This window comes from Rhinoderma darwinii, chromosome 4 (genome assembly GCF_050947455.1).
Source record: "Rhinoderma darwinii isolate aRhiDar2 chromosome 4, aRhiDar2.hap1, whole genome shotgun sequence".
Classification (NCBI taxonomy): domain Eukaryota; kingdom Metazoa; phylum Chordata; class Amphibia; order Anura; family Rhinodermatidae; genus Rhinoderma; species Rhinoderma darwinii.
Genome location: NC_134690.1, coordinates 11,735,936 through 11,760,349, shown reverse-complemented (window position 1 = coordinate 11,760,349; position 24,414 = coordinate 11,735,936). Strand labels below are relative to the sequence as shown.

The window sequence follows — 24,414 nt, the reverse complement described above, 5'->3', positions numbered from 1 at the left end:
TGTGATACAGTCTGCTGAGCTGTGTATCTAATCCTATCATGTGTGATACAGTCTTCAAAGCCGCTTTATTTAATCCTATTCATAGCTGTAGATGTCGTAGTGCTATAAATATGCCGTCTCTTCGGCCATGAATAAGAGTTGGGGGGGCCCATGATTAACATTTGCACTGGGGCCCATGATCCTTTAGCTACGCCCCTGGATTTGATGCTTTTTTCAATTCTAATTTTTACCATTTTTTGGGGGTTTCCATGATCAAATTCTGCCGCCGTTGTAGGCCACCAGTGTACAGAGTGTGACCCTCACCCTTTCCTTGTTTTTTAGGCCCATACTTGTACTCGTAAGGACTTTGAGAAGATGTATCCAGCATTTGCCAAATTCAAAAACATCAGAGAGAAGCTTGACCCAACAGGAATGTTCCTCAACGCTTATCTTGAGAAAGTCTTCTACTGAGGAGGCCACAGTGGTCTATAACATATCTTCATGTGACTTCCTATAGTTCAGTGCCTCCTCCTATAGCATTTTCTATGTGTGTCTTACAGGTAACAGCATTCCCAAGTTCACCATCCCATTATTCTCAAAAATATTTGGACTTTGGTGAAAAGTTTCGCAGCTATGGATAGTTTTTCCCGGCTGTGCCCAAAGAGGTCCATCCCAGTACCACCTGGGATCACCTGATCATGCACCACCCATGATATTCACCTTGTACTCTCCTGGGGGAAGCCCACAGGTACCAGCCAGACTTGTCTTTACTGGAAATAAATATCTACGGGTCCTTAATCCTTATATTACAGAATTATGCAAATAAACGTGAATAAAAACAATTTACAAAAATAGTCGATTTTTCTGTGAATTTTTTTTTATTGTCACGGTTACGTGGGGATAAGATATGGAACATAAAGTGACCAAAATACAGCAGGCTGAGGGGCAGGGGCCGAGTGACAGATCTCCTGGGCCATCAAGCGACTGAATGTCAAAAACCTTCAGCGGTGGGAGAACGAATCTGCCGGTGGCCCTCCAGAATATCAAAGGATCCTCTAATGGGTCCAGGCTCTGACATAATAAGGTGGCCAAAGGTCCAGCAGAAGACAACCCCATTTTGAGATGACTTTTTTTACAGGATGATTTCCAATTAGACCTCATTCATGTTTGTCCTGTGTGTACAATGATAACCAAGTGTACGGCGCAATTCAAACCGGACCTACACATGTTCTGTAGAGATGAATGGTGGCCCTCTGAACCTAGTGGACCCATGGAACCCCAGATTGAGACTGGAAGACGCACCAAAGGCAAGGAAGAGCAACGGTCCCTGGAAACCCACCACATACAGTTACCGATGATGTCACTGATCTGCACTTCCTGACTACACCTGATACCCGGCTGTTGTAGTCCATGTGGACTCCTCGGCTCATTTATCCTCTGACTTCTGCCTTCCCCTTATTAACTCTTTGCTATCTTGGCCTCCGCATTCGCTCTATGTCATGTCTTTATAATTGTAATCGCCACTTCTATAGTTAAAGTAGAACTCTGAACTGAAACTTATTATAAATATGGACCCGCCAGGGAGTAAGTAAACATCCACAGATCCTGCTACATCAGGTTATTGTACCCCCAAAAAAATGCTTGTTTTAGGGGTGTATTCAGAATTTTAAAAAGCGGGGGGGTTTTTTATGGCCATAATTGCATAATAATTGTATACATGCACAAAAAACACGTACCGTATATACAGGTGCAAGAACGCCTGGGACTGCAAATATATACAGCACACAAGAAAATGGCGACAGCACACTGCGAACACTAATGCCACCTAAGCCAGTAAATATAAATAAATATGCATTACTGATAAATCTACTTACAATAGGGAGGTTCTTAGCGCACATTTTGATCAAATTGTGTGAGCCCACCTGCCACGGCAAGGCGACCTCTATTTGATTCATATATGTGGGGTCAGTGACTGCCTCCATTTTTGATCTTGCTCTCCTCCCATTCTGCCCTGGGTGATTTTAATTTGTTTAATGCTGGTTCCTACCATCCCCAAAAATATGTAGGCTTAGTCCCAGTTCTGGGTGTATGTGCAGAGTAGGTCCCTACCTATGGAGGACGCCTTGTTGTGGCAGGTGGGCTCACACAATTTGATCAAAATGTGCGCTAAGAACCTCCCTATTGTAAGTAGATTTAGCAGAGATGCATATTTATTTATATTTAGCGGTATAGGTGACATTGGTGTTCCCAGTGTGCTGTCCCCATTTTCTTGCGTGCTGTACATCCGTAAATACCCACAAACACAGACCTATATATTTATACACACACATATCTGTCACACATCAGCGGCCTAAGAAAGCGATCGCCGGCCTTTGATGAGTTGCCATGACTGTATCTACCGTATTTTTCGGACTATAAGACGCAGTTTTTAGCAAAAATAAATCTTGCTAAAAAGTCCCCACAGTCAAGAGACTCGGCAGCGCTGGGACCCCTGACCGCTCCTTACTTAACCCCTTCCTGACCCGTGATGTGCCGGGACATCATGAAGCGGCGAGGGGATGATATATGGAGCGGGCTCACGCGCTGAGCCCGCTCCATGCACTGCAGATGTCCGCTTCTGACACGCTGCTCTAACGGGCAGGAACAGCGATGGCCAATATCGTCCATCGCCATTTATAGTGGTTTTCCCATGAAGGACATTTATGACATATCCACGGGATATGTCATAAATGTCAGATAGATGCGGGTCCCACCTCTGGGACCCGTACCTATCTCTAGAACGGGGCCCCCTAAACCCCGTTATATCTTACCCGACTCTGCTGTCTTCCAGCCTCTTCCTGCTTACATGGTCAAGTTACGGAAACAGCGCAGCTCAGCTAGTTACGCTGTTTCTGTAACTCATCCGTGTATTGTACCAGCGATCTAATGATCTATTGATTGCTGGTTCAAGTCCCCTAGGTGAACGAACTAATAAAATGTGTAAAAAAACAAAAGTTACATACATTTTCAGGAGTGTAAAATCTTTTTAAAAGTAAAAAAAAACAAAAACTTTTCCCATTTCTCCCCAAGCACAATGTAAAAATAAAAAAAAGAATAAAAAATTGGTATCGCTGCGTCCGTAAAAGCCCGAAACTATTACAGTATAGCATTATTTGACTCACACAGTGAACGGCGTAAAAAAAATTACATTTAAAACCCCAGAATCGTTGTCTTTTGGTCAGCATAGCGCTAAAAAGAATGAAATAAAAAGTTTACCAAAGTTTTATATCAGTGATCAGAAAATCTCATTGTGACCTCCCCTTGTGGGACTAAATAAAGTTACACAAAGTTCAATAAAAAGTGGTTTTATTTAGTAAAAGTGTAAAAAAAAAATAAGAACACATACACATATATGGTATCGCCGCGATCATAACGACTTAAACAATAAAGTTAACACATTAATTAAACCGCCGAGTGAACGGCGTCTAAAACAGACGCAAAAAACAATGGCAAAAATTCCTTTTATTCTCCCATTCCCACTATAAAAAATAAAATAAGAGTTAATTAATAAGTCCCACGTACCTGAAAATACTGCCAATGAAAACTACACCTTGTCCTGCAAAAAATAAGCCCCCATATGGCGGGGTCAAAGGAAAAATAAAAAAGTTATGACTCTTGGAATGTGACGATAACGTTTTTTTTAAAGAGAATGCCTGGTCATTAAGGGGTTAAGGACGCTGCACTACCAGGCAGCAATACTGACCAATGTGCAGAGTGACCTCATGTGTGACATCATCAGATAATGTACAGGAGGCCAGTGTCACCTGACTGCATGATGTCACTATGACTGTGACTCTATAATAATAACTGGGGTTCAGGGGGCGACTGCTCCGTTCAGGAGGTGAAGATGAGGCGACACCGATACCGGAGACTTCACCATGAGGACCTTATAGAGAACGGTGGAAGATCCGGTGTTTGTGATGTCACCAGACGGAATCCAGGACACTGGAAACAGAGAACTTCATGGACCAGACGCGTGGCAGGGACAAGTAAAGAAGGGGCAGCGGGGGCTGTGGCGCGTACACGCGGTGATAGGAGGTTCCGTCATTTACTTTCAGGTTGTGGAGCCAAAAAGAAAACTGGAGAAGAATCTGCTGTGATCTCCAGAGTCAGATCAGTGGAGGAGCGGCCGCCCGATACCGGGACATCGTGGAGAACATCAGGGATCGGACGAGGTCATAGCGATCAATGATGAGTATTTAGTTAGTTGCACGTACAGCTCTGATCCTGGGTCCTCGGACTGATCGCCTTTTCTTGGGGTCAACAAGGAATTTTTTCCCTGGTGCACAAATTGGCCACAAAGTGTTCGGGGTTTTTGCTTCTTCTGGATCAGCAGCTTAGAGGAGGAATTAATTTATTGTATGTAATAAAGAGCTTTGTCTGCTCCTCATTCTCCGCATTATCCGGCCGTCATGTATTATTATATATTATGGGGGGTTATTATGGGGATTTTACCTCTGATTATACAATATGGCTGTACCCATGATGCACTGGATAATATACACAGACAGAAAGAAGGAACAAGGTAGAAAATACATCAAAAATAAAGACAGAGAAATTCTCCTGTTCGGGTCCTAGATCTGTTATTTTCCCCTCCTCCTTCTCACAATCCTGTGTCAGGCTGTATACTGTATACGGACACTGGATATAGAAGGACCCAACCCTGCCTGCCTGCCATAATAAACCAGAAATGTTAAGCTCCACCCCTTTACTAAGCCCCACCGCTTCATCAAGCCACACCCCATTGCTAAGCCACACCCCTCAGTCATCTGCCAGGAGAAATGGAAGCGATTGGAAGGAACTTGAAGAGGGAGGAGAACCCCAGCGATCAGATGTAATCCGTGCAGGAACCCAGCAGCAAGTGTTTGATTTCACTGCAGCGCCACCGCAGGAGAAATTAGGAATTACACACTTGAAATCCATAGGCTGTATGTGTAATTCATGGACGGGTTGATCCCCCAAATGATGGAAATTTATGTCATTTTCCTCTATACTTTGGGTTTTAATTCCTCATCATTTTCATGGCCATACAGGATCGGATTTGTTCAATCTCCTCCACACGCTGCTACTGTATTCTGCTGTTATTATTCCTCCGCAATTCCGGACGGAAAATATGCAGCAGTTCCGCTACGTGTGGACGAGCCCTAAGAATAACTTTTGCCCTTTATGGCATTAGACCCCCGCAGATCAAACCATTAACCTCTTCTCCATTCTTAACCACCAGAACTATTAGGGTCAGTTCACACGTTGCGTAAATACTGCGGATTTTCCGGAACGGAATTTTTTGCTGAAAATCCGCACCGAATACAGTAGCAGCAAAGGGGATGAGATAAAACAAATCTCCTCCACACGGAGCGGAAAAAAACGCTCAGAAATTGGCCTGCAGTGCAGAATTTTATTCCGCCTGATGTCAATTGTATTTTCGTAAACGCTGCATAATTGTTGCGGGAGTTCCCCATTGATTTTCCGCTGCAAAAAAAGCAACTCAGAAAATAAAAAAATCTTATACTTACCCAGAAGTCTGTGTTCCTCCCTCCAGCGCGGCCTCCTGGGATGACATTTCATGCCATGTGACCGCTGCAGCCAATCAAAGGAGACACTTTTTACCAGAGCCCACTGACAATGCGCCGTGAAGGTCATGGGCAAGGTCACCTGCCGGACCGGTAGATTGTCCCCGCAGATCCTGAGCTGCCGGTTCCTGCCGTCAGGGCTTCACGTGGCAATAGTTGTGGTTTGGTCAACCAGCTTCAAAGTTTTGGCAAAACCTGCAAAAAAAATTACCCACTCATGTAGCAGAGCAGAACTTAGAGGTGAGTGGATCTCTAGACCCTCCGCTGTCCCCCAATCAGTGGCGTAACTACCGCCGTAACAGCCATAGTGGCTGCTACGGGGCCCGCTGTATGGCGTTATCTACAGGGGGGCTGTATGGCGTTATCTACAGGGGGGGCTGTAAAAAAGGCACTATCTACAAGGGGGGGTTGTGTGACACCCAGGGGAGGGGGGCCCTCAGTAAAAAGTTTGCTATGGGGCCCAATCTTTCCTAGTTACGCCCCTGCCCCCAATCCTCCACCACCACCCATCCCCCATTATTGTGGCTCCTCCCTTCAATGTTTCCTCTCGCATAATCTTTGTCTCATTGATGGTTTAGTTCCTTGTAGTTTATAATCATTCTGTCCTTACTGTAAGGGCAGATTCACACGAACGTTGCGTTTTTGCGCGCACAAACAACGCAGCGTTTTGCGCGCGCAAAAACAATTTGACAGCTGCGTGTGTCATCCGTGTATGATGCGCGGCTGCGTGATTTTCGCGCAGCCGCCATCATAGAGATGAGGCTAGTCGATGTCAGTCACTGTCCAAGGTGCTGAAAGAGCTAACTGATCGGCAGTAACTCTTTCAGCACCCTCGACAGTGAATGCCGAACACAATATCGCAAAACCTGTAGAAAAAAAAGAAAAAGTTCGTACTTACCGAGAACTTCCCGGCCGTTGCCTTGGTGACGCGTCCTTGGTGACGCGCCTCTCTTGACATCGGGCCCCACCTCCCTGGATGACGCGCCAGTCCATGTGACCGCTGCAGCCTGTGCTTGGCCTGTGATTGGCTGGAGCTGTCACTTGGACTGAATTGTCATCCCGGGAGGTCAGACTGGAGGAAGAAGCCGGGAGTTATCGGTAAGTCAGAACTTCGTTTTTTTCTACAGGTTCATGGTGAACCCGGTGAAGTTCGGTTCGCTTGTCCGGCTTCGCTCATCGCAAAGACACTCCGTTTGGATGTTCGGAAACAGAAAAGCACGTGGTGCTTTTCTGTTTTCATTCATCCTTTTCACTGCTGTTGCGCGAATCACGCTCGTCCCACGGAAGTGCTTCCGTGTGGTGCGCGTGATTTTCACGCACCCATTGACTTCAATGGGTGCGTGATGCGCGAATTACTGAAGTTATTGAACCTGTCGCGCTTTTTGCGCAGCAGACAAACGCTGCGCAAAAAGCACGGACAGTCTGTACTGCCCCATAGACTTGTATTGGTCCATGCGTGCCGCGTGAAAACCACGCGGCCCGCACGGACCGAATACACGCTCGTGTGAATCCCCCCTAATGGGAATCAACTCTCCATGCACTGACGTCCTGATGAGCTTGTGCTTATATACAGCAGCCAATCTGAGCAAGAAGAGCTGCAGTGTAAAGCATGGAGGAGGTCCTTCATCCTCAGAATCCAATAGACAATGCAGCTGAACTGGAGTCACTGATCTTACCTAATATAGAGCATAAATAGCGGGTATTACCTAGAGGTGGTGATATACTGGGCATGTGCCTTGTAGGCGGTTTACCTGGAAAGCTGCTGGCACATACAAATATTTGTGGCAATGTCAAAATCAGCTCTGCTACATCTATAAGTGAAGCTTCTTTGTGACCTATAGAAACCGATTACTTTGTTTATATTATTTCTGGGAAAACTCCTTTAACTTAGACCTGCTGTTACCTAAACTCTCCACTAGAGGGCAGTGTCTTCCCAGTCACATTTGACTGTCCCACATAAAATCTGCTATAAAGTTGAACATATGAAATTTGGATCTGCACATTTTTAGGTCTCATCAATACAACTTATTTTTTTTTTTTTTTTTTAGAAAGGGGGAGGTTGCATTGTGCGATTTGTCAAATACAAAATAAAACCCCCTTTTTTTTTTTTTTTTTTTTTGCAAAACAAGGTGACTGCAAAACTCAACTTCTTACAAATTCCAGCAGTCAGAAAGAAGCGCAGAGCAGATTACAGTGACCCCTAAAGATATCACCAGAGTCACGCTGGCCCCTGGACTGCAGCCTTGGACCCCTCATAGGACTGGATAGACCACAGGTGAGCATTGCATGTGATGTTCCTGCTTCATCAGCTTCTGCATGAGGGGCTCTGGATCTATAAGGGATCTACATTTGTATTGCTATGAGATATATACGGTATAATGACCTGTAATGCAGAGATTATCCAGCTGTACAGGCTGAACACAGCGACCTGCTGGAGCCAGTGCTGTAATAGGACCTGTCATCATGTACAACAGGTGCTTGCTGTAGATCCGAGCCGCGGCTTGACTAAGAAATGTAAAGGAGTCGTCCAGTAAACGGTAAATAAATCTTAATCCTTTCATAATAAAAAGAACTACAACTTTCTAATAGACTTTGTGTTTCAAATCTTCACCATTTTTAAGATCTCTGCTTGCCGTCAGTGGATTGAAACATTCTTATTTACATAAAGAGGTTGAAAACTAGTCCTGAGCTAAAACTTCTCACATCTGAGGGTTGGTTGCCCCGCGATAGATAATCCTTTTGTGTTACATCAGTGGCACAAATATTTTTTCTTGTCCTGATAGTTTGCTACAGTGTGTCAGTTCGGAGAAAATTGATCATTCGGGAGTCCAGGCTTTTAGCACATAAAGGAGTTAAAAGACTGGATATAATTGTAACAATCTTCAGCTGTGAGAAGTTTTAGGTATGTATAGGTTTCCAGTTTTTGGATGTAAACAATGCATGTTCCCATTCACTGGCAGCAAACACAGATTTTGAGAATAGATAGGAAGTGGCATAAAGTAAAAAATCTATTAGAAGTTGCAGAACTTTTTATTGCAAAGTGGTTGGAAAACTGGAGAATCCGCAACATCCAAATTACAAACAACTTTAAAGAACGAAACAGAAATATTCATAAAGAACACGACCCAAATATCATCTTATTCCAGGGATCAATGCAGGACACACTGACACTTGGGGTATAGGATAATGACACTTGGGGTACAGGATAATGATACACTGACACTTGGGGTACAGGATAATTATACACTGACACTTGGGGTACAGGCTAATGATACACTGACACTTGGGGTACAGGATAATGATACACTGACACTTGGGGTACAGGATAATGATACACTGACACTTGGGGTACAGGATAATGATACGCTGACACTTGGGGTACAGGATATTATAAACTGACACTTGGGGTACAGGATAAGGATACACTGACACTTGGGGTACAGGATAATGACACGGACACTTGGGGTACAGGATAATGACACGGACACTTGGGGTACAGGATAAGGATACACTGACACTTGGGGTACAGGATAATGACACGGACACTTGGGGTACAGGATAAAGATACACTGACACTTGGGGTACAGGATAATGATACACTGACACTTGGGGTACAGGATAATGACACTGACACTTGGGGTACAGGATAATGACACTGACACTTGGGGTACAGGATAATGATACACTGACACTTGGGGTACAGGATAATGATACACTGACACTTGGGGTACAGGATAATGATACACTGACACTTGGGGTACAGGATAATGATACACTGACACTTGGGGTACAGGATAATGATACTGACACTTGGGGTACAGGATAATGATACACTGACACTTGGGGTACAGGATAATGATACTGACACTTGGGGTACAGGATAATGACACGGACACTTGGGGTAAAGGATAATGACACGGACACTTGGGGTACAGGATAAGGATACACTGACACTTGGGGTACAGGATAATGATACACTGACACTTGGGGTACAGGATAATGATACACTAACACTTGGGGTACAGGATAATGATACACTGACACTTGGGGTACAGGATAATGATACACTGACACTTGGGGAACAGGATAATGACACTGACATTTGGGGTACAGGATAATGATACACTGACACTTGGGGTACAGGATAATGATACACTGACACTTGGGGTACAGGCTAATGATACACTGACACTTGGGGTACAGGATAATGACACACTGACACTTGGAGTACAGGATAATGACACTGACACTTGGAGTACAGGATAATGACACTGACACTTGGGGTACAGGATAATGATACACTGACACTTGTTGTACAGGATAATGATATACTGACACTTGGGGTACAGGATAATGATACACTGACACTTGGGGTACAGGATAATGATACACTGACACTTGGGGTACAGGATAATGATACACTGACACATGGGGTACAGGATAATGATACACTGACACTTGGGGTACATGATAATGACACACTGCCACTTGGAGTACAGGATAATGACACTGACACTTGGAGTACAGGATAATGACACTGACACTTGGGGTACAGGATAATGATAGACTGACACTTGGGGTACAGGATAATGATACACTGACACTTGGGGTACAGGATAATGATACACTGACACTTGGGGTACATGATAATGATACTGACACTTGGGGTACAGGATAATGATACACTGACACTTGGGGTACAGGATAATGACACGGACACTTGGGGTACAGGATAAGGATACACTGACACTTGGGGTACAGGATAATGATACACTGACACTTGGGGTACAGGATAATGACACTGACACTTGGAGTACAGGATAATGATACACTGACACTTGGGGTACAGGATAATGATACACTGACACTTGGGGTACAGGATAATGATACACTGACACTTGGGGTACAGGATAATGATACACTGACACTTGGGGTACAGGATAATGATACTGACACTTGGGGTACAGGATAATGACACGGACACTTGGGGTACAGGATAATGACACGGACACTTGGGGTACAGGATAAGGATACACTGACACTTGGGGTACAGGATAATGATACACTGACACTTGGGGTACAGGATAATGATACACTGACACTTGGGGAACAGGATAATGACACTGACATTTGGGGTACAGGATGATGACACTGACACTTGGGGTACAGGATAATGATCCGCTGACACTTGGGGTACATGATAATGATAGACTGACACTTGGGGTACAGGATAATGATACACTAACACTTGGGGTACAGGATAATGATACACTGACACTTGGGGTACAGGATAATGATACACTGACACTTGGGGTACAGGATAATGACACACTGACACTTGGAGTACAGGATAATGACACTGACACTTGGAGTACAGGATAATGACACTGACACTTGGGGTACAGGATAATGATACACTGACACTTGGGGTACAGGATAATGATACACTGACACTTGGGGTACAGGATAATGATACACTGACACTTGGGGTACAGGATAATGATACTGACACTTGGGGTACAGGATAATGATACACTGACAGTTGGGGTACAGGATAATGACACAGACACTTAGGGTACAGGATAAGGATACACTGACACTTGGGGTACAGGATAATGATACACTGACACTTGGGGTACAGGATAATGATACACTGACACTTGGGGTACAGGATAATGATACTGACACTTGGGGTACAGGATAATGACACTGACACTTGGAGTACAGGATAATGACACTGACACTTGGGGTACAGGATAATGATACACTGACACTTGAGGTACAGGATAATGATACACTGACACTTGGGGTACAGGATAATGATACACTGACACTTGGGGTACAGGATAATGATACACTGACACTTGGGGTACAGGATAATGATACACTGACACTTGGGGTACAGGATAATGACACGGACACTTGGGGTACAGGATAAGGATACACTGACACTTGGGGTACAGGATAATGATACACTGACACTTGGGGTACAGGATAATGACACTGACACTTGGGGTACAGGATAATGATACACTGACACTTGGGGTACATGATAATGATACACTGACACTTGGGGTACAGGATAATGATACACTAACACTTGGGGTACAGGATAATGATACACTGACACTTGGGGTACAGGATAATGATACACTGACACTTGGGGTACAGGATAATGACACACTGACACTTGGAGTACAGGATAATGACACTGACACTTGGGGTACAGGATAATGATACACTGACAGTTGGGGTACAGGATAATGACACAGACACTTAGGGTACAGGATAAGGATACACTGACACTTGGGGTACAGGATAATGATACACTGACACTTGGGGTACAGGATAATGATACACTGACACTTGGGGTACAGGATAATGATACTGACACTTGGGGTACAGGATAATGACACTGACACTTGGAGTACAGGATAATGACACTGACACTTGGGGTACAGGATAATGATACACTGACACTTGAGGTACAGGATAATGATACACTGACACTTGGGGTACAGGATAATGATACACTGACACTTGGGGTACAGGATAATGATACACTGACACTTGGGGTACAGGATAATGATACACTGACACTTGGGGTACAGGATAATGATACTGACACTTGGGGTACAGGATAATGACACTGACACTTGGAGTACAGGATAATGACACTGACACTTGGGGTACAGGATAATGATACACTGACACTTGAGGTACAGGATAATGATACACTGACACTTGGGGTACAGGATAATGATACACTGACACTTGGGGTACAGGATAATGATACACTGACACTTGGGGTACAGGATAATGATACACTGACACTTGGGGTACAGGATAATGACACGGACACTTGGGGTACAGGATAAGGATACACTGACACTTGGGGTACAGGATAATGATACACTGACACTTGGGGTACAGGATAATGACACTGACACTTGGGGTACAGGATAATGATACACTGACACTTGGGGTACATGATAATGATACACTGACACTTGGGGTACAGGATAATGATACACTAACACTTGGGGTACAGGATAATGATACACTGACACTTGGGGTACAGGATAATGATACACTGACACTTGGGGTACAGGATAATGACACACTGACACTTGGAGTACAGGATAATGACACTGACACTTGGAGTACAGGATAATGACACTGACACTTGGGGTACAGGATAATGATACACTGACACTTGGGGTACAGGATAATGATACACTGACACTTGGGGTACAGGATAATGATACTGACACTTGGGGTACAGGATAATGATACACTGACAGTTGGGGTACAGGATAATGACACGGACACTTGGGGTACAGGATAAGGATACACTGACACTTGGGGTACAGGATAATGATACACTGACACTTGGGGTACAGGATAATGACACTGACACTTGGAGTACAGGATAATGACACTGACACTTGGGGTATAGGATAATGATACACTGACACTTGGAGTACAGGATAATGACACTGACACTTTGGGTACAGGATAATGATACACTGACACTTGGGGTACAGGATAATGATACACTGACACTTGGGGTACAGGATAATGATACACTGACACTTGGGGTACAGGATAATGATACACTGACACTTGGGGTACAGGATAATGATACACTGACACTTGGGTTACAGGATAATGACACTGACACTTGGGGTAAAGGATAATGATACACTGACACTTGGGGTACAGGATAATGATACACTGACACTTGGGGTACAGGATAATGATACACTGACACTTGGGGTACAGGATAATGATACACTGACACTTGGGGTACAGGATAATGATACTGACACTTGGGGTACAGGATAATGATACACTGACACTTGGGGTACAGGATAATGATACTGACACTTGGGGTACAGGATAATGACACGGACACTTGGGGTACAGGATAATGAGACGGACACTTGGGGTACAGGATAATGATACACTGACACTTGGGGTACAGGATAATGATACACTGACACTTGGGGTACAGGATAATGATACTGACACTTGGGGTACAGGATAATGATACACTGACAGTTGGGGTACAGGATAATGACACGGACACTTGGGGTACAGGATAAGGATACACTGACACTTGGGGTACAGGATAATGATACACTGACACTTGGGGTACAGGATAATGACACTGACACTTGGAGTACAGGATAATGACACTGACACTTTGGGTACAGGATAATGATACACTGACACTTGGGGTACAGGATAATGATACACTGACACTTGGGGTACAGGATAATGATACACTGACACTTGGGGTACAGGATAATTATACACTGACACTTGGGGTACAGGATAATGACACTGACACTTGGAGTACAGGATAATGACACTGACACTTTGGGTACAGGATAATGATACACTGACACTTGGGGTACAGGATAATGATACACTGACACTTGGGGTACATGATAATGATACACTAACACTTGGGGTACAGGATAATGATACACTGACACTTGGGGTACAGGATAATGATACACTGACACTTGGGGTACAGGATAATGACACACTGACACTTGGAGTACAGGATAATGACACTGACACTTGGAGTACAGGATAATGACACTGACACTTGGGGTACAGGATAATGATACACTGACACTTGGGGTACAGGATAATGATACACTGACACTTGGGGTACAGGATAATGATACTGACACTTGGGGTACAGGATAATGATACACTGACAGTTGGGGTACAGGATAATGACACGGACACTTGGGGTACAGGATAAGGATACACTGACACTTGGGGTACAGGATAATGATACACTGACACTTGGGGTACAGGATAATGACACTGACACTTGGAGTACAGGATAATGACACTGACACTTGGGGTATAGGATAATGATACACTGACACTTGGAGTACAGGATAATGACACTGACACTTTGGGTACAGGCTAATGATACACTGACACTTGGGGTACAGGATAATGATACACTGACACTTGGGGTACAGGATAATGATACACTGACACTTGGGGTACAGGATAATGATACACTGACACTTGGGGTACAGGATAATGATACACTGACACTTGGGTTACAGGATAATGACACTGACACTTGGGGTAAAGGATAATGATACACTGACACTTGGGGTACAGGATAATGATACACTGACACTTGGGGTACAGGATAATGATACACTGACACTTGGGGTACAGGATAATGATACACTGACACTTGGGGTACAGGATAATGATACTGACACTTGGGGTACAGGATAATGATACACTGACACTTGGGGTACAGGATAATGATACTGACACTTGGGGTACAGGATAATGACACGGACACTTGGGGTACAGGATAATGAGACGGACACTTGGGGTACAGGATAATGATACACTGACACTTGGGGTACAGGATAATGATACACTGACACTTGGGGTACAGGATAATGATACTGACACTTGGGGTACAGGATAATGATACACTGACAGTTGGGGTACAGGATAATGACACGGACACTTGGGGTACAGGATAAGGATACACTGACACTTGGGGTACAGGATAATGATACACTGACACTTGGGGTACAGGATAATGACACTGACACTTGGAGTACAGGATAATGACACTGACACTTTGGGTACAGGATAATGATACACTGACACTTGGGGTACAGGATAATGATACACTGACACTTGGGGTACAGGATAATGATACACTGACACTTGGGGTACAGGATAATTATACACTGACACTTGGGGTACAGGATAATGACACTGACACTTGGAGTACAGGATAATGACACTGACACTTTGGGTACAGGATAATGATACACTGACACTTGGGGTACAGGATAATGATACACTGACACTTGGGGTATAGGATAATGATACACTGACACTTGGGGTACAGGATAATGATACACTGACACTTGGGGTACAGGATAATGATACACTGACACTTGGGGTACAGGATAATGACACTGACACTTGGAGTACAGGATAATGACACTGACACTTTGGGTACAGGATAATGATACACTGACACTTGGGGTACAGGATAATGATACACTGACACTTGGGGTACAGGATAATGATACACTGACACTTGGGGTACAGGATAATGATACACTGACACTTGGTGTACAGGATAATGATACACTGACACTTGGGGTACAGGATAATGATACTGACACTTGGGGTACAGGATTATGATACACTGACACTTGGGGTACAGGATAATGATACTGACACTTGGGGTACAGGATAATGATACTGACACTTGGGGTACAGGATAATGACACAGACACTTGGGGTACAGGATAAGGATACACTGAAACTTGGGGTATAGGATAATGATACACTGACACTTGGGGTACAGGATAATGACACTGACACTTGGAGTACAGGATAATGACACTGACACTTGGGGTACAGGATATTGATACACTGACACTTGAGGTACAGGATAATGATACACTTACACTTGGGGTACAGGATAATGATACACTGACACTTGGGGTACAGGATAATGACACTGACACTTGGGGTACAGGATAATGGTACACTGACACTTGAGGTACAGGATAATGACACTGACACTTGGAGTACAGGATAATGACACTGACACTTGGGGTACAGGATAATGATACACTGACACTTGAGGTACAGGATAATGATACACTTACACTTGGGGTACAGGATAATGATACACTGACACTTGGGGTACAGGATAATGACACTGACACTTGGGGTACAGGATAATGGTACACTGACACTTGAGGTACAGGATAATGATACACTGACACTTGGGGTCCGTCCTTACACTTCTCAGCTCTCGCAGTATTAATATTATGGAGGTTCAGGAGTCGCCGTCTCCCGATTCTGAAATTTTTTTTCCTCCTTCTTGATTTTCGTTCATTTCCGGTCAGATCAGCTGCAATAACACGACATTTGATGAGAATCTGGATTTCTCTGTTCTCTTGTGGGGATTCGTGTTAGGAAATTATTAGTGATCTCCTCAGAATTCTCATGAATTTGCTTCTTCGTTTCATTATATTTTTGCTTTATATAAAACTATTGTATTTTGCTGATCCTGGTTGAGAACTTTCTCTACCTTTTGACCTTCACCATTCGGTACCTTCCTTGTAAGACCATCTGATATTGACCTCAGTTCTGTCATTTGGCCACGTCTCAGATCTTGGCACCTCTACCTGACTCTTGACCCTTTTGAGAAGGTCTCCAGTTAGTAACTATTCTGGAGGCTGTGATATGGGGATCTGGCTAGGAAAGTCCATACCACCTTGAGAATGAGAGGGTTTTGTAGACTCCACGCCAAACCAGTTGCAGCACTAGAGGTCCGACTGGTGATTCCATGACATAGGTTGACCAGATCCTTCCCGATTCAGCAGATATGTGGCAAACAATGGATTTGGTCAGGTTGAGTTTTTTGGTTATTCTTGTCCTTGCTGGTTGAGGATGAACCACCATTAGAACTCAGTTTTGGTCATAACCACCTTTAACATATAATGTTGTCTTATAAGGTCTTCGGGATGGGAGCTGAAAATCTGGTTATAAATGACACAGGAGATGTCTCTCTATTGTCTTTGGCCAGTTTGAGGCAGGCTGCACGCAGGACAGGTTCTTGGTGGAACCATGAGAAGAATGTAATATACATAGACTTTCTGCCTTCTCATCTCATAGAGAAGTAAAGGGCGATGCTGTCAGGAAAATGTCTGTTCCCTTAAGGTTACCATGGAGTTTGAGGTTGAGATAATTGCGGATTCTAGAAGGGTCAGGGGTCTCTCCAGTACTTGGAGCACTAGAAGGGGCATGGGCCAGAAGAGCGAACTTAGGTTCCTGCCAATTCAGTATATGCCAGTCTTTTGGTTAAAGTTTCCTTTGAAACCTAGTCCGAGGTTTAAGGGTCCGGTCACATATCATAGAAGGGGGTGTACTGTCAGGAAAACGCCTGTTCCCTTAAGGTTACCATGTAGTTTGAGGTTCAGATAATTGCGGATTCTAGAAGGGTCAGGGGTCTCTCCAGTACTTGGAGCACTGGAAGGGGTATGGGCCAGAAGAGCGAACTTAGGTTCCTGCCCATTCAGTATTTGCCAGTCATTTGGTTAAAGTTTCCTTTGAAACCTAGTCTGAGGTTTAAGGGTCCGGTGGACCGTTGTAGAAGGGGGGGGTTTACGGTCAGGAAAACGCCTGTTCCCTTTAGTTTACCATGACTATGGTTCTGGCTTCTGGGCGTGTCTTACCCTGAGCCAATCTCATTTGTCTGTCTTTCTGCCTTCAGGTGTAGAATTAGTATTTATATCCAGCCTCCTCCACCTGTCAGTGCTTGTGAATTTTCCTGTCTTCTGGTATCTGATCAAGCTTCCTACATTCCCTGCACTTCTGACTTCTGGAGCTTTTGGAAACTGACCTCGGCATGTCTCTCGTTAACCCCTTGTTTGCTGATTTTGGATTATCTACTCCCGGCCGGTTTTGACCTTTGCTGTTCCTGATATCCGCTTGCCTTCTGACTTTCTGTTATACCCCTGGCTGTCTGGTTTCCTCCTCAGGTCAGTCTGCATTGCATCTCCTATGCAATGCTGAGCTCTGCTAAGACAACCTGGGTGCTAAGCAGCAAAGTCCATCCCATCTTGCGGTCGGCTCTGGCGAACACCTTAGGGTCGCCTTAGACACTGTCGATCAGAGTTGTGACGGATTCGAGGTTGCGGTATTTATGTGCACGCTCCCTCCCGGCACTCTCCGGCAGCCTTTGGGGAATCGCCCAAATTGCAATTCCATAACAGATGCAACCTGTTGAGTAATTGATCTTACTGCATCTCTTCCATCCCTATCCCCCTACAACCCGGCCCTATGTTGGATAGTGCCCTGTGCGGTGCCTTCTAGGTGTCCTTCTCGTGTCATTTACTGTTATACAGTATACAAATAAAAATCTAGTATGGTACATAAATAAATCCTCCATACAGCTGCCTCAGTACCAATTCTATATAGTGCCGCCACCACCATACACTGCAAATATAATATACTGTAGAGTGCCTAAGTATCAGCGCCACATAATGTAACTACCGCCATACAGTGCTCATATACTTACATACAGTGACCTTATAACCGCTCCATATATAAAATATCCTAATAACAGCGCTGTCAATGTCTCAATAATGCTGCTATACAATTAATTTTAAGATTTGGGGTAATCATAAGCTTCTGGCGCCAAACCATCTCTAGCGCCCCCTTCAGCTAGGTCGCACACCCCTGCGGCTGGCCCTGCCGCAAACTAGTTCTTAGATCATTCCACTGTTTTCCATCATCCGTAAAGGTAAGGCCAGCGCCAGGTGTATTTGGGACCCAGGGCAACAGGATTACAGCGACCCCCCCTATCTAACCCACCCTCAGCTTTACAAGTGTAGATTATATTTACCCAGATGTCCATGGACTACCTAATCCCTGCGGGTCCTGGCATCTGCTCAGGTTTGCCCATTGTAGACATGGCCCCCGCGAAAGCTAAACAGTTTATAAGTGTACAAAATTGAATTTCGTTCTATAAACAAACAAGGTCCGTTCACTGATCTGTTTACACGACGCGGAGGTTAATGTTCTTTTCTCTTCCGTTCTGGTCTAATGATTTCCGGAACAATATAATGACAAATTTAATAACTTTCAGGATTTGAAAGGGTCCAAATTATATTAAAAAGTAAAAAAATCACCATAAAGTGAGCGATTAGACATATAATGCAATTTATATCTGTTTTGCACTCAGGGGCATATGAACATAAATGACTTACAGATGAGAATAAAAGCATAATTCTATGTAAGAAGCTTTCATCCTTCATTGTAAATATCCTCTGCAGACCAATGTACGCAGAGGAGTGGGGGAAGGGAAGTGACAACTAACTTACGAAACTAGTTGTTACAATTCAATATCATAAAGTTATTTCCTTAGCAAACAGATGAATTACCTACTATAATACTGCCCCCTACATGCAAAAATATAACTAATAATATTCTGCCCCTATATACAAGAATATAACTACTATAATACTGCTCCTATATACAAGAATATAACTACTATAATACTGCTCCTATATACAAGAATATAACTACTATAATACTGCCCCCTATGTACAGGAATATAAGTACTATAATACTGCCTCTATATACAAGAATATAACTACTATAATACTGCCTCTATATACAAGAATATAACTACTATAATACTGCCGCTATATACAAGAATATAACTACTATAATACTGCTCCTATATACAAGAATATAACTACTATAATACTGCTCCTATGTACAAGAATATATCTACTATAATACTGATCCTATATACAAGAATATAACTACTATAATACTGCCCCTATATACAATAATATAACTACTATAATACTCCCCCTATATACAAGAATATAACTACTATAATACTTCTGCTATATATAAGAATATAACTACTATATTACTGCCTCCTATATACAAGAATATAACTACTATAATACTGCTCCTATATACAAGAATATAACTACTATAATACTGCCCCCTATATACAAGAATATAACTACTATAATACTGCCCCCTATGTACAAGAATATAACTACTATAATACTGCCCCCTATATACAAGAATATAACTACTATATTACTGCCTCCTATATACAAGAATATAACTACTATAATACTGCTCCTATATACAAGAATATAACTACTATAATACTGCCCCCTATATACAAGAATATAACTACTATAATACTGCCCCCTATGTACAAGAATATAACTACTATAATACTGCCCCCTATATACAAGAATATAACTACTATAATACTGCTCCTATATACAAGAATATAACTATCATAATACTGCTCCTATATACAAGAATATAACTACTATAATACTGCCCCCTATATACAAGAATATAACTACAATAATACTGCTCCTATATACAAGAATATAACTACTATAATACTGCCCCCTATATACAAGAATATAACTACTATAATACTGCTACTATATACACAAAAATATAACTACTATAATACTGCCCCTATATACAAGAATATAGCTACTATAATACTGCCTCCTATATACAAGAATATACCTACTATAATACTGCCCCTATATACAAGAATATAACTACTATAATACTGCCTCCTATATACAAGAATATAACTACTATAATACTGCTCCTATATACAAGAATATAACTACTATAATACTGCCCCCTATATACAAGAATATAACTACTATAATACTGCCCCTATATACAAGAATATAACTACTATAATACTGCTCCTATATACAAGAATATAACTACTATAATACTGCTCCTATATACAAGAATATAACTACTATAATACTGCTCCTATATACAAAGAATATAACTACTATAATACTGCCCCCTATATACAAGAATATAACTACTATAATACTGCACCCTATATACAAGAACATAACTACTATAATACTGCTCCCTATATACAAGAATATAAATACTATAATACTGCCCCTATATACAAGAATATAACTACTATAATACTGCCTCCTATATACAAGAATATAACTACTATAATACTGCTCCTATATACAAGAATATAACTACTATAATACTGCTCCTATATGCAAGAATATAGCGACTATAATACTGCCCCTATATACAAGAATATAACTACTATAATACTGCCTCCTATATACAAGAATATAACTACTATAATACTGCTCCTATATACAAGAATATAACTACTATAATACTGCCCCCTATATACAAGAATATAACTACTATAATACTGCCTCTATATACAAGAATATAACTACTATAATACTGCTCCTATATACAAGAATATAACTACTATAATACTGCTCCTATATACAAGAATATAACTACTATAATACTGCTCCTATATACAAAGAATATAACTACTATAATACTGCCCCCTATATACAAGAATATAATTACTATAATACTGCCCCCTATGTATAAGAATATAACTACTATAATACTGCCCCTATATACAAGAATATAACTACTATAATACTGCCCCTATATACAAGAATATAACTACTATAATACTGCCCCTATATACAAGAATATAACTACTATAATACTGCTCCTATATACAAGAATATAACTACTATAATACTGCTCCTATATACAAGAATATAACTACTATAATACTGCCTCCTATATACAAGAATATAACTACTATAATACTGCCCCCTATATACAAGAATATAACTACTATAATACTGCCCCTATATACAAGAATATAACTACTATAATACTGCCCCTATATACAAGAATATAACTACTATAATACTGCTCCTATATACAAGAATATAACTACTATAATACTACTTCTATATACAAGAATATAACTACTATAATACTGTCCCCTATATACAAGAATATAACTACTATAATACTGTCCCCTATATACAAGAATATAACTACTATAATACTGCTCCTATATACAAGAATATAACTACTATAATATTGCTCCTATATACAAGAATATAACTACTATAATACTACTTCTATATACAAGAATATAACTACTATAATACTACTTCTATATACAAGATTATAACTACTATAATACTGCCCCTGTATACAAGAATATAACTACTATAATACAGCCCCTATATACAAGAATATAACTACTATAATACTGCCCCCTATATACAAGAATATAACTACTATAATACTGCTCCTATATACAAGAATATAACTACTATAATACTGCCCCCTATGTATAAGAATATAACTACTATAATTCCACCCATTAGGGAGAGTAATATGAGATTTACATGTGAGTGAGTTTGTACTTTTAGTCCCTCTACGTGTAATATGACTGGCAAAATCTATTCTGATAATCTGGGATAAAGTGTTTGAAAAATGTTTTTGCTTTTTTTTCCCCGATTCTCTTTATTGTTTAATTTTCCAAGCTTGAAAACATTTTTAAATTACAGTAGAAATTTGTACTCATGATCTAGAAATTCACGGTTGTTTTCTGCACATAAGAGAATCTCATTGTCCTGGAGAAAGTCACTGCCGTAGAGGAAAATCTGGATTAACGTTTTATACAAGATATTCTGGGAGACACATTTCTCTCTTCACTTGTTTATACAGGTGGTATTCTTTTTCTTTTCTTTTTTTATCCAATATTTCCATCTTATATACTTCTCTGCCACTAGACCACAGATGACAGGTTCAGTGATTTACAGATACAGCAGACGTCTTCATCATAGGCCGTTATCCTCCATTGCAACAAGGTCCTCCGAAGATAATTATCAAGTGACTTTAGACACTTCAGAAGGTCAGATTAGCCGGGGTCTGAAAACGAAGACTCCTACTGATGTCCTAAATGAAGAAGTCCCTTGTGCCCCTAACTCTGCATTGAAGTTGAAAGTTTTGCAACTCCCCTTGCCCCCAACTTTCCATTGACAATAAGTCCGAAGTGAAGGGTCCATAAGACATAGGGTCATCGTTTTTCTCTGAATGTTCCATATTTCTTATAAAATCTCCCAACAAATGAAAAATTATATTTAGAAATTAAAACATTTAGTGTTGTAATCTACCCCATCCTCCCCATGAAGATCTCTACGGTGTCCATCCGTTCCCCCATGTGATATAAGTTTTCAATTTATTATTTTTTTTTTAAATCGCAAAAATATTTGCTAAATTTTTTGAAAAATTTGGATGAGCTTCTTAGAAGATAATGAGGCAATGAAACCAGTCTGATATCTCCAGGTATTTTATCCTTCTATTGGTCACATGTAGCTTCTTTTTTATACTTCTCTATGTTCCTTAGACCACCTCCCATGTGGAGAAGGAACAGTCATCTTCTAGTTAATCATGGTTGAGTTGGGCTCATCTCTAATTTATGGACCATTCAAGACCATGTTGTGTAGAAGTAGATAGTTCGATTTAGAGGAAGAAATTAGGAAAAACTACAAAGACGATGAAGTTGAAGGTTATCTCGTTTGCACACAGTGAAATTAAAATTGCACCTGGTTGGTTTATGCCCCCGGGTCTGCTTTTTTCCCATTTTCCACAGAGTGGAGGAGGCTGAGAAATGTTCCATAGCCTTCAAAGGATCAAGGGATACGAAATTGGGCCAGGCCTTAGTGTCCCGAATCCTTCCTCTAGAAGTTTACTTTTGGACAGGGGCAGTTAGGTTCTTGGCCTGTTGTCCAAGAGGTCCATTATAGCAAGGATATACGGCCGATACATCCTCAGCAGAGAAGTATGGTCACAAACCATTCTAAATCTCCTGGGTCAACCCAATATTTTGAAGCGTTGCTCGTGGAAATTTTGGTCCCTTGATATGCTCTTGTGTCCTTATCATTGGCCAACCACCAAATATGTCTCTTTCCTTCTGTATGCCACAAACAGTCCAACATTTTTTGTGGTGGGATGTTTTCCTGAGATGTGCAGGAATCTAAAATCAAGTTTATATTTTCTATTTTAGATCGAGTTAATGACCCACAATGGACAATAAGGCCATGTATCTACATACTTTTGATGAGAAAGAAAATGGCTCTGTGTTCGAGGAATCGTTCGATGGTAAAAATCTGTCCAAGATGAATCTGTGTGAAGGATGTAAGTATGGACCTTCTTCCAATATGTCACTGACCCAAAAGTGTGCCACAGACCAAATAATGTGACATCACTGTATGTATCGCAACATGCTGGTGTTGTGTCACCAGTGGACCCTGCATCTCTATTGGTCATGGCACCTCATGGGGGTTAGATTGAGGATTATCGATCTGTCATAGAGGTTGGATAGTTTTTTTCTTTGTCCAAGTTTATT

General features: G+C 41.8%; 2 protein-coding genes across 2 annotated transcripts in view; both read left to right on the top strand.

Moving 5' to 3' along the window:
• LOC142759700 (L-gulonolactone oxidase-like) overlaps nucleotides 1-797 on the top strand; it is a 167,850-nt gene extending 167,053 nt beyond the window's left edge. Inside the window, exon 12 of the mRNA XM_075862169.1 lies at nucleotides 322-797. Within this exon, the coding sequence (XP_075718284.1) occupies nucleotides 322-450 (129 nt within the window). The 3' untranslated portion in view covers nucleotides 451-797. The remainder of the gene's footprint in view (nucleotides 1-321) is intronic.
• A 6,932-nt stretch (nucleotides 798-7,729) lies between these two features.
• Nucleotides 7,730-24,414, top strand: part of SCARA5 (scavenger receptor class A member 5) — a 386,619-nt gene continuing 369,934 nt past the window's right edge. Inside the window, exons 1-2 of the mRNA XM_075860822.1 lie at nucleotides 7,730-7,863; nucleotides 24,073-24,203. Coding sequence (XP_075716937.1) covers nucleotides 24,092-24,203 — 112 coding nt within the window. The 5' untranslated portion in view covers nucleotides 7,730-7,863; nucleotides 24,073-24,091. The remainder of the gene's footprint in view (nucleotides 7,864-24,072; nucleotides 24,204-24,414) is intronic.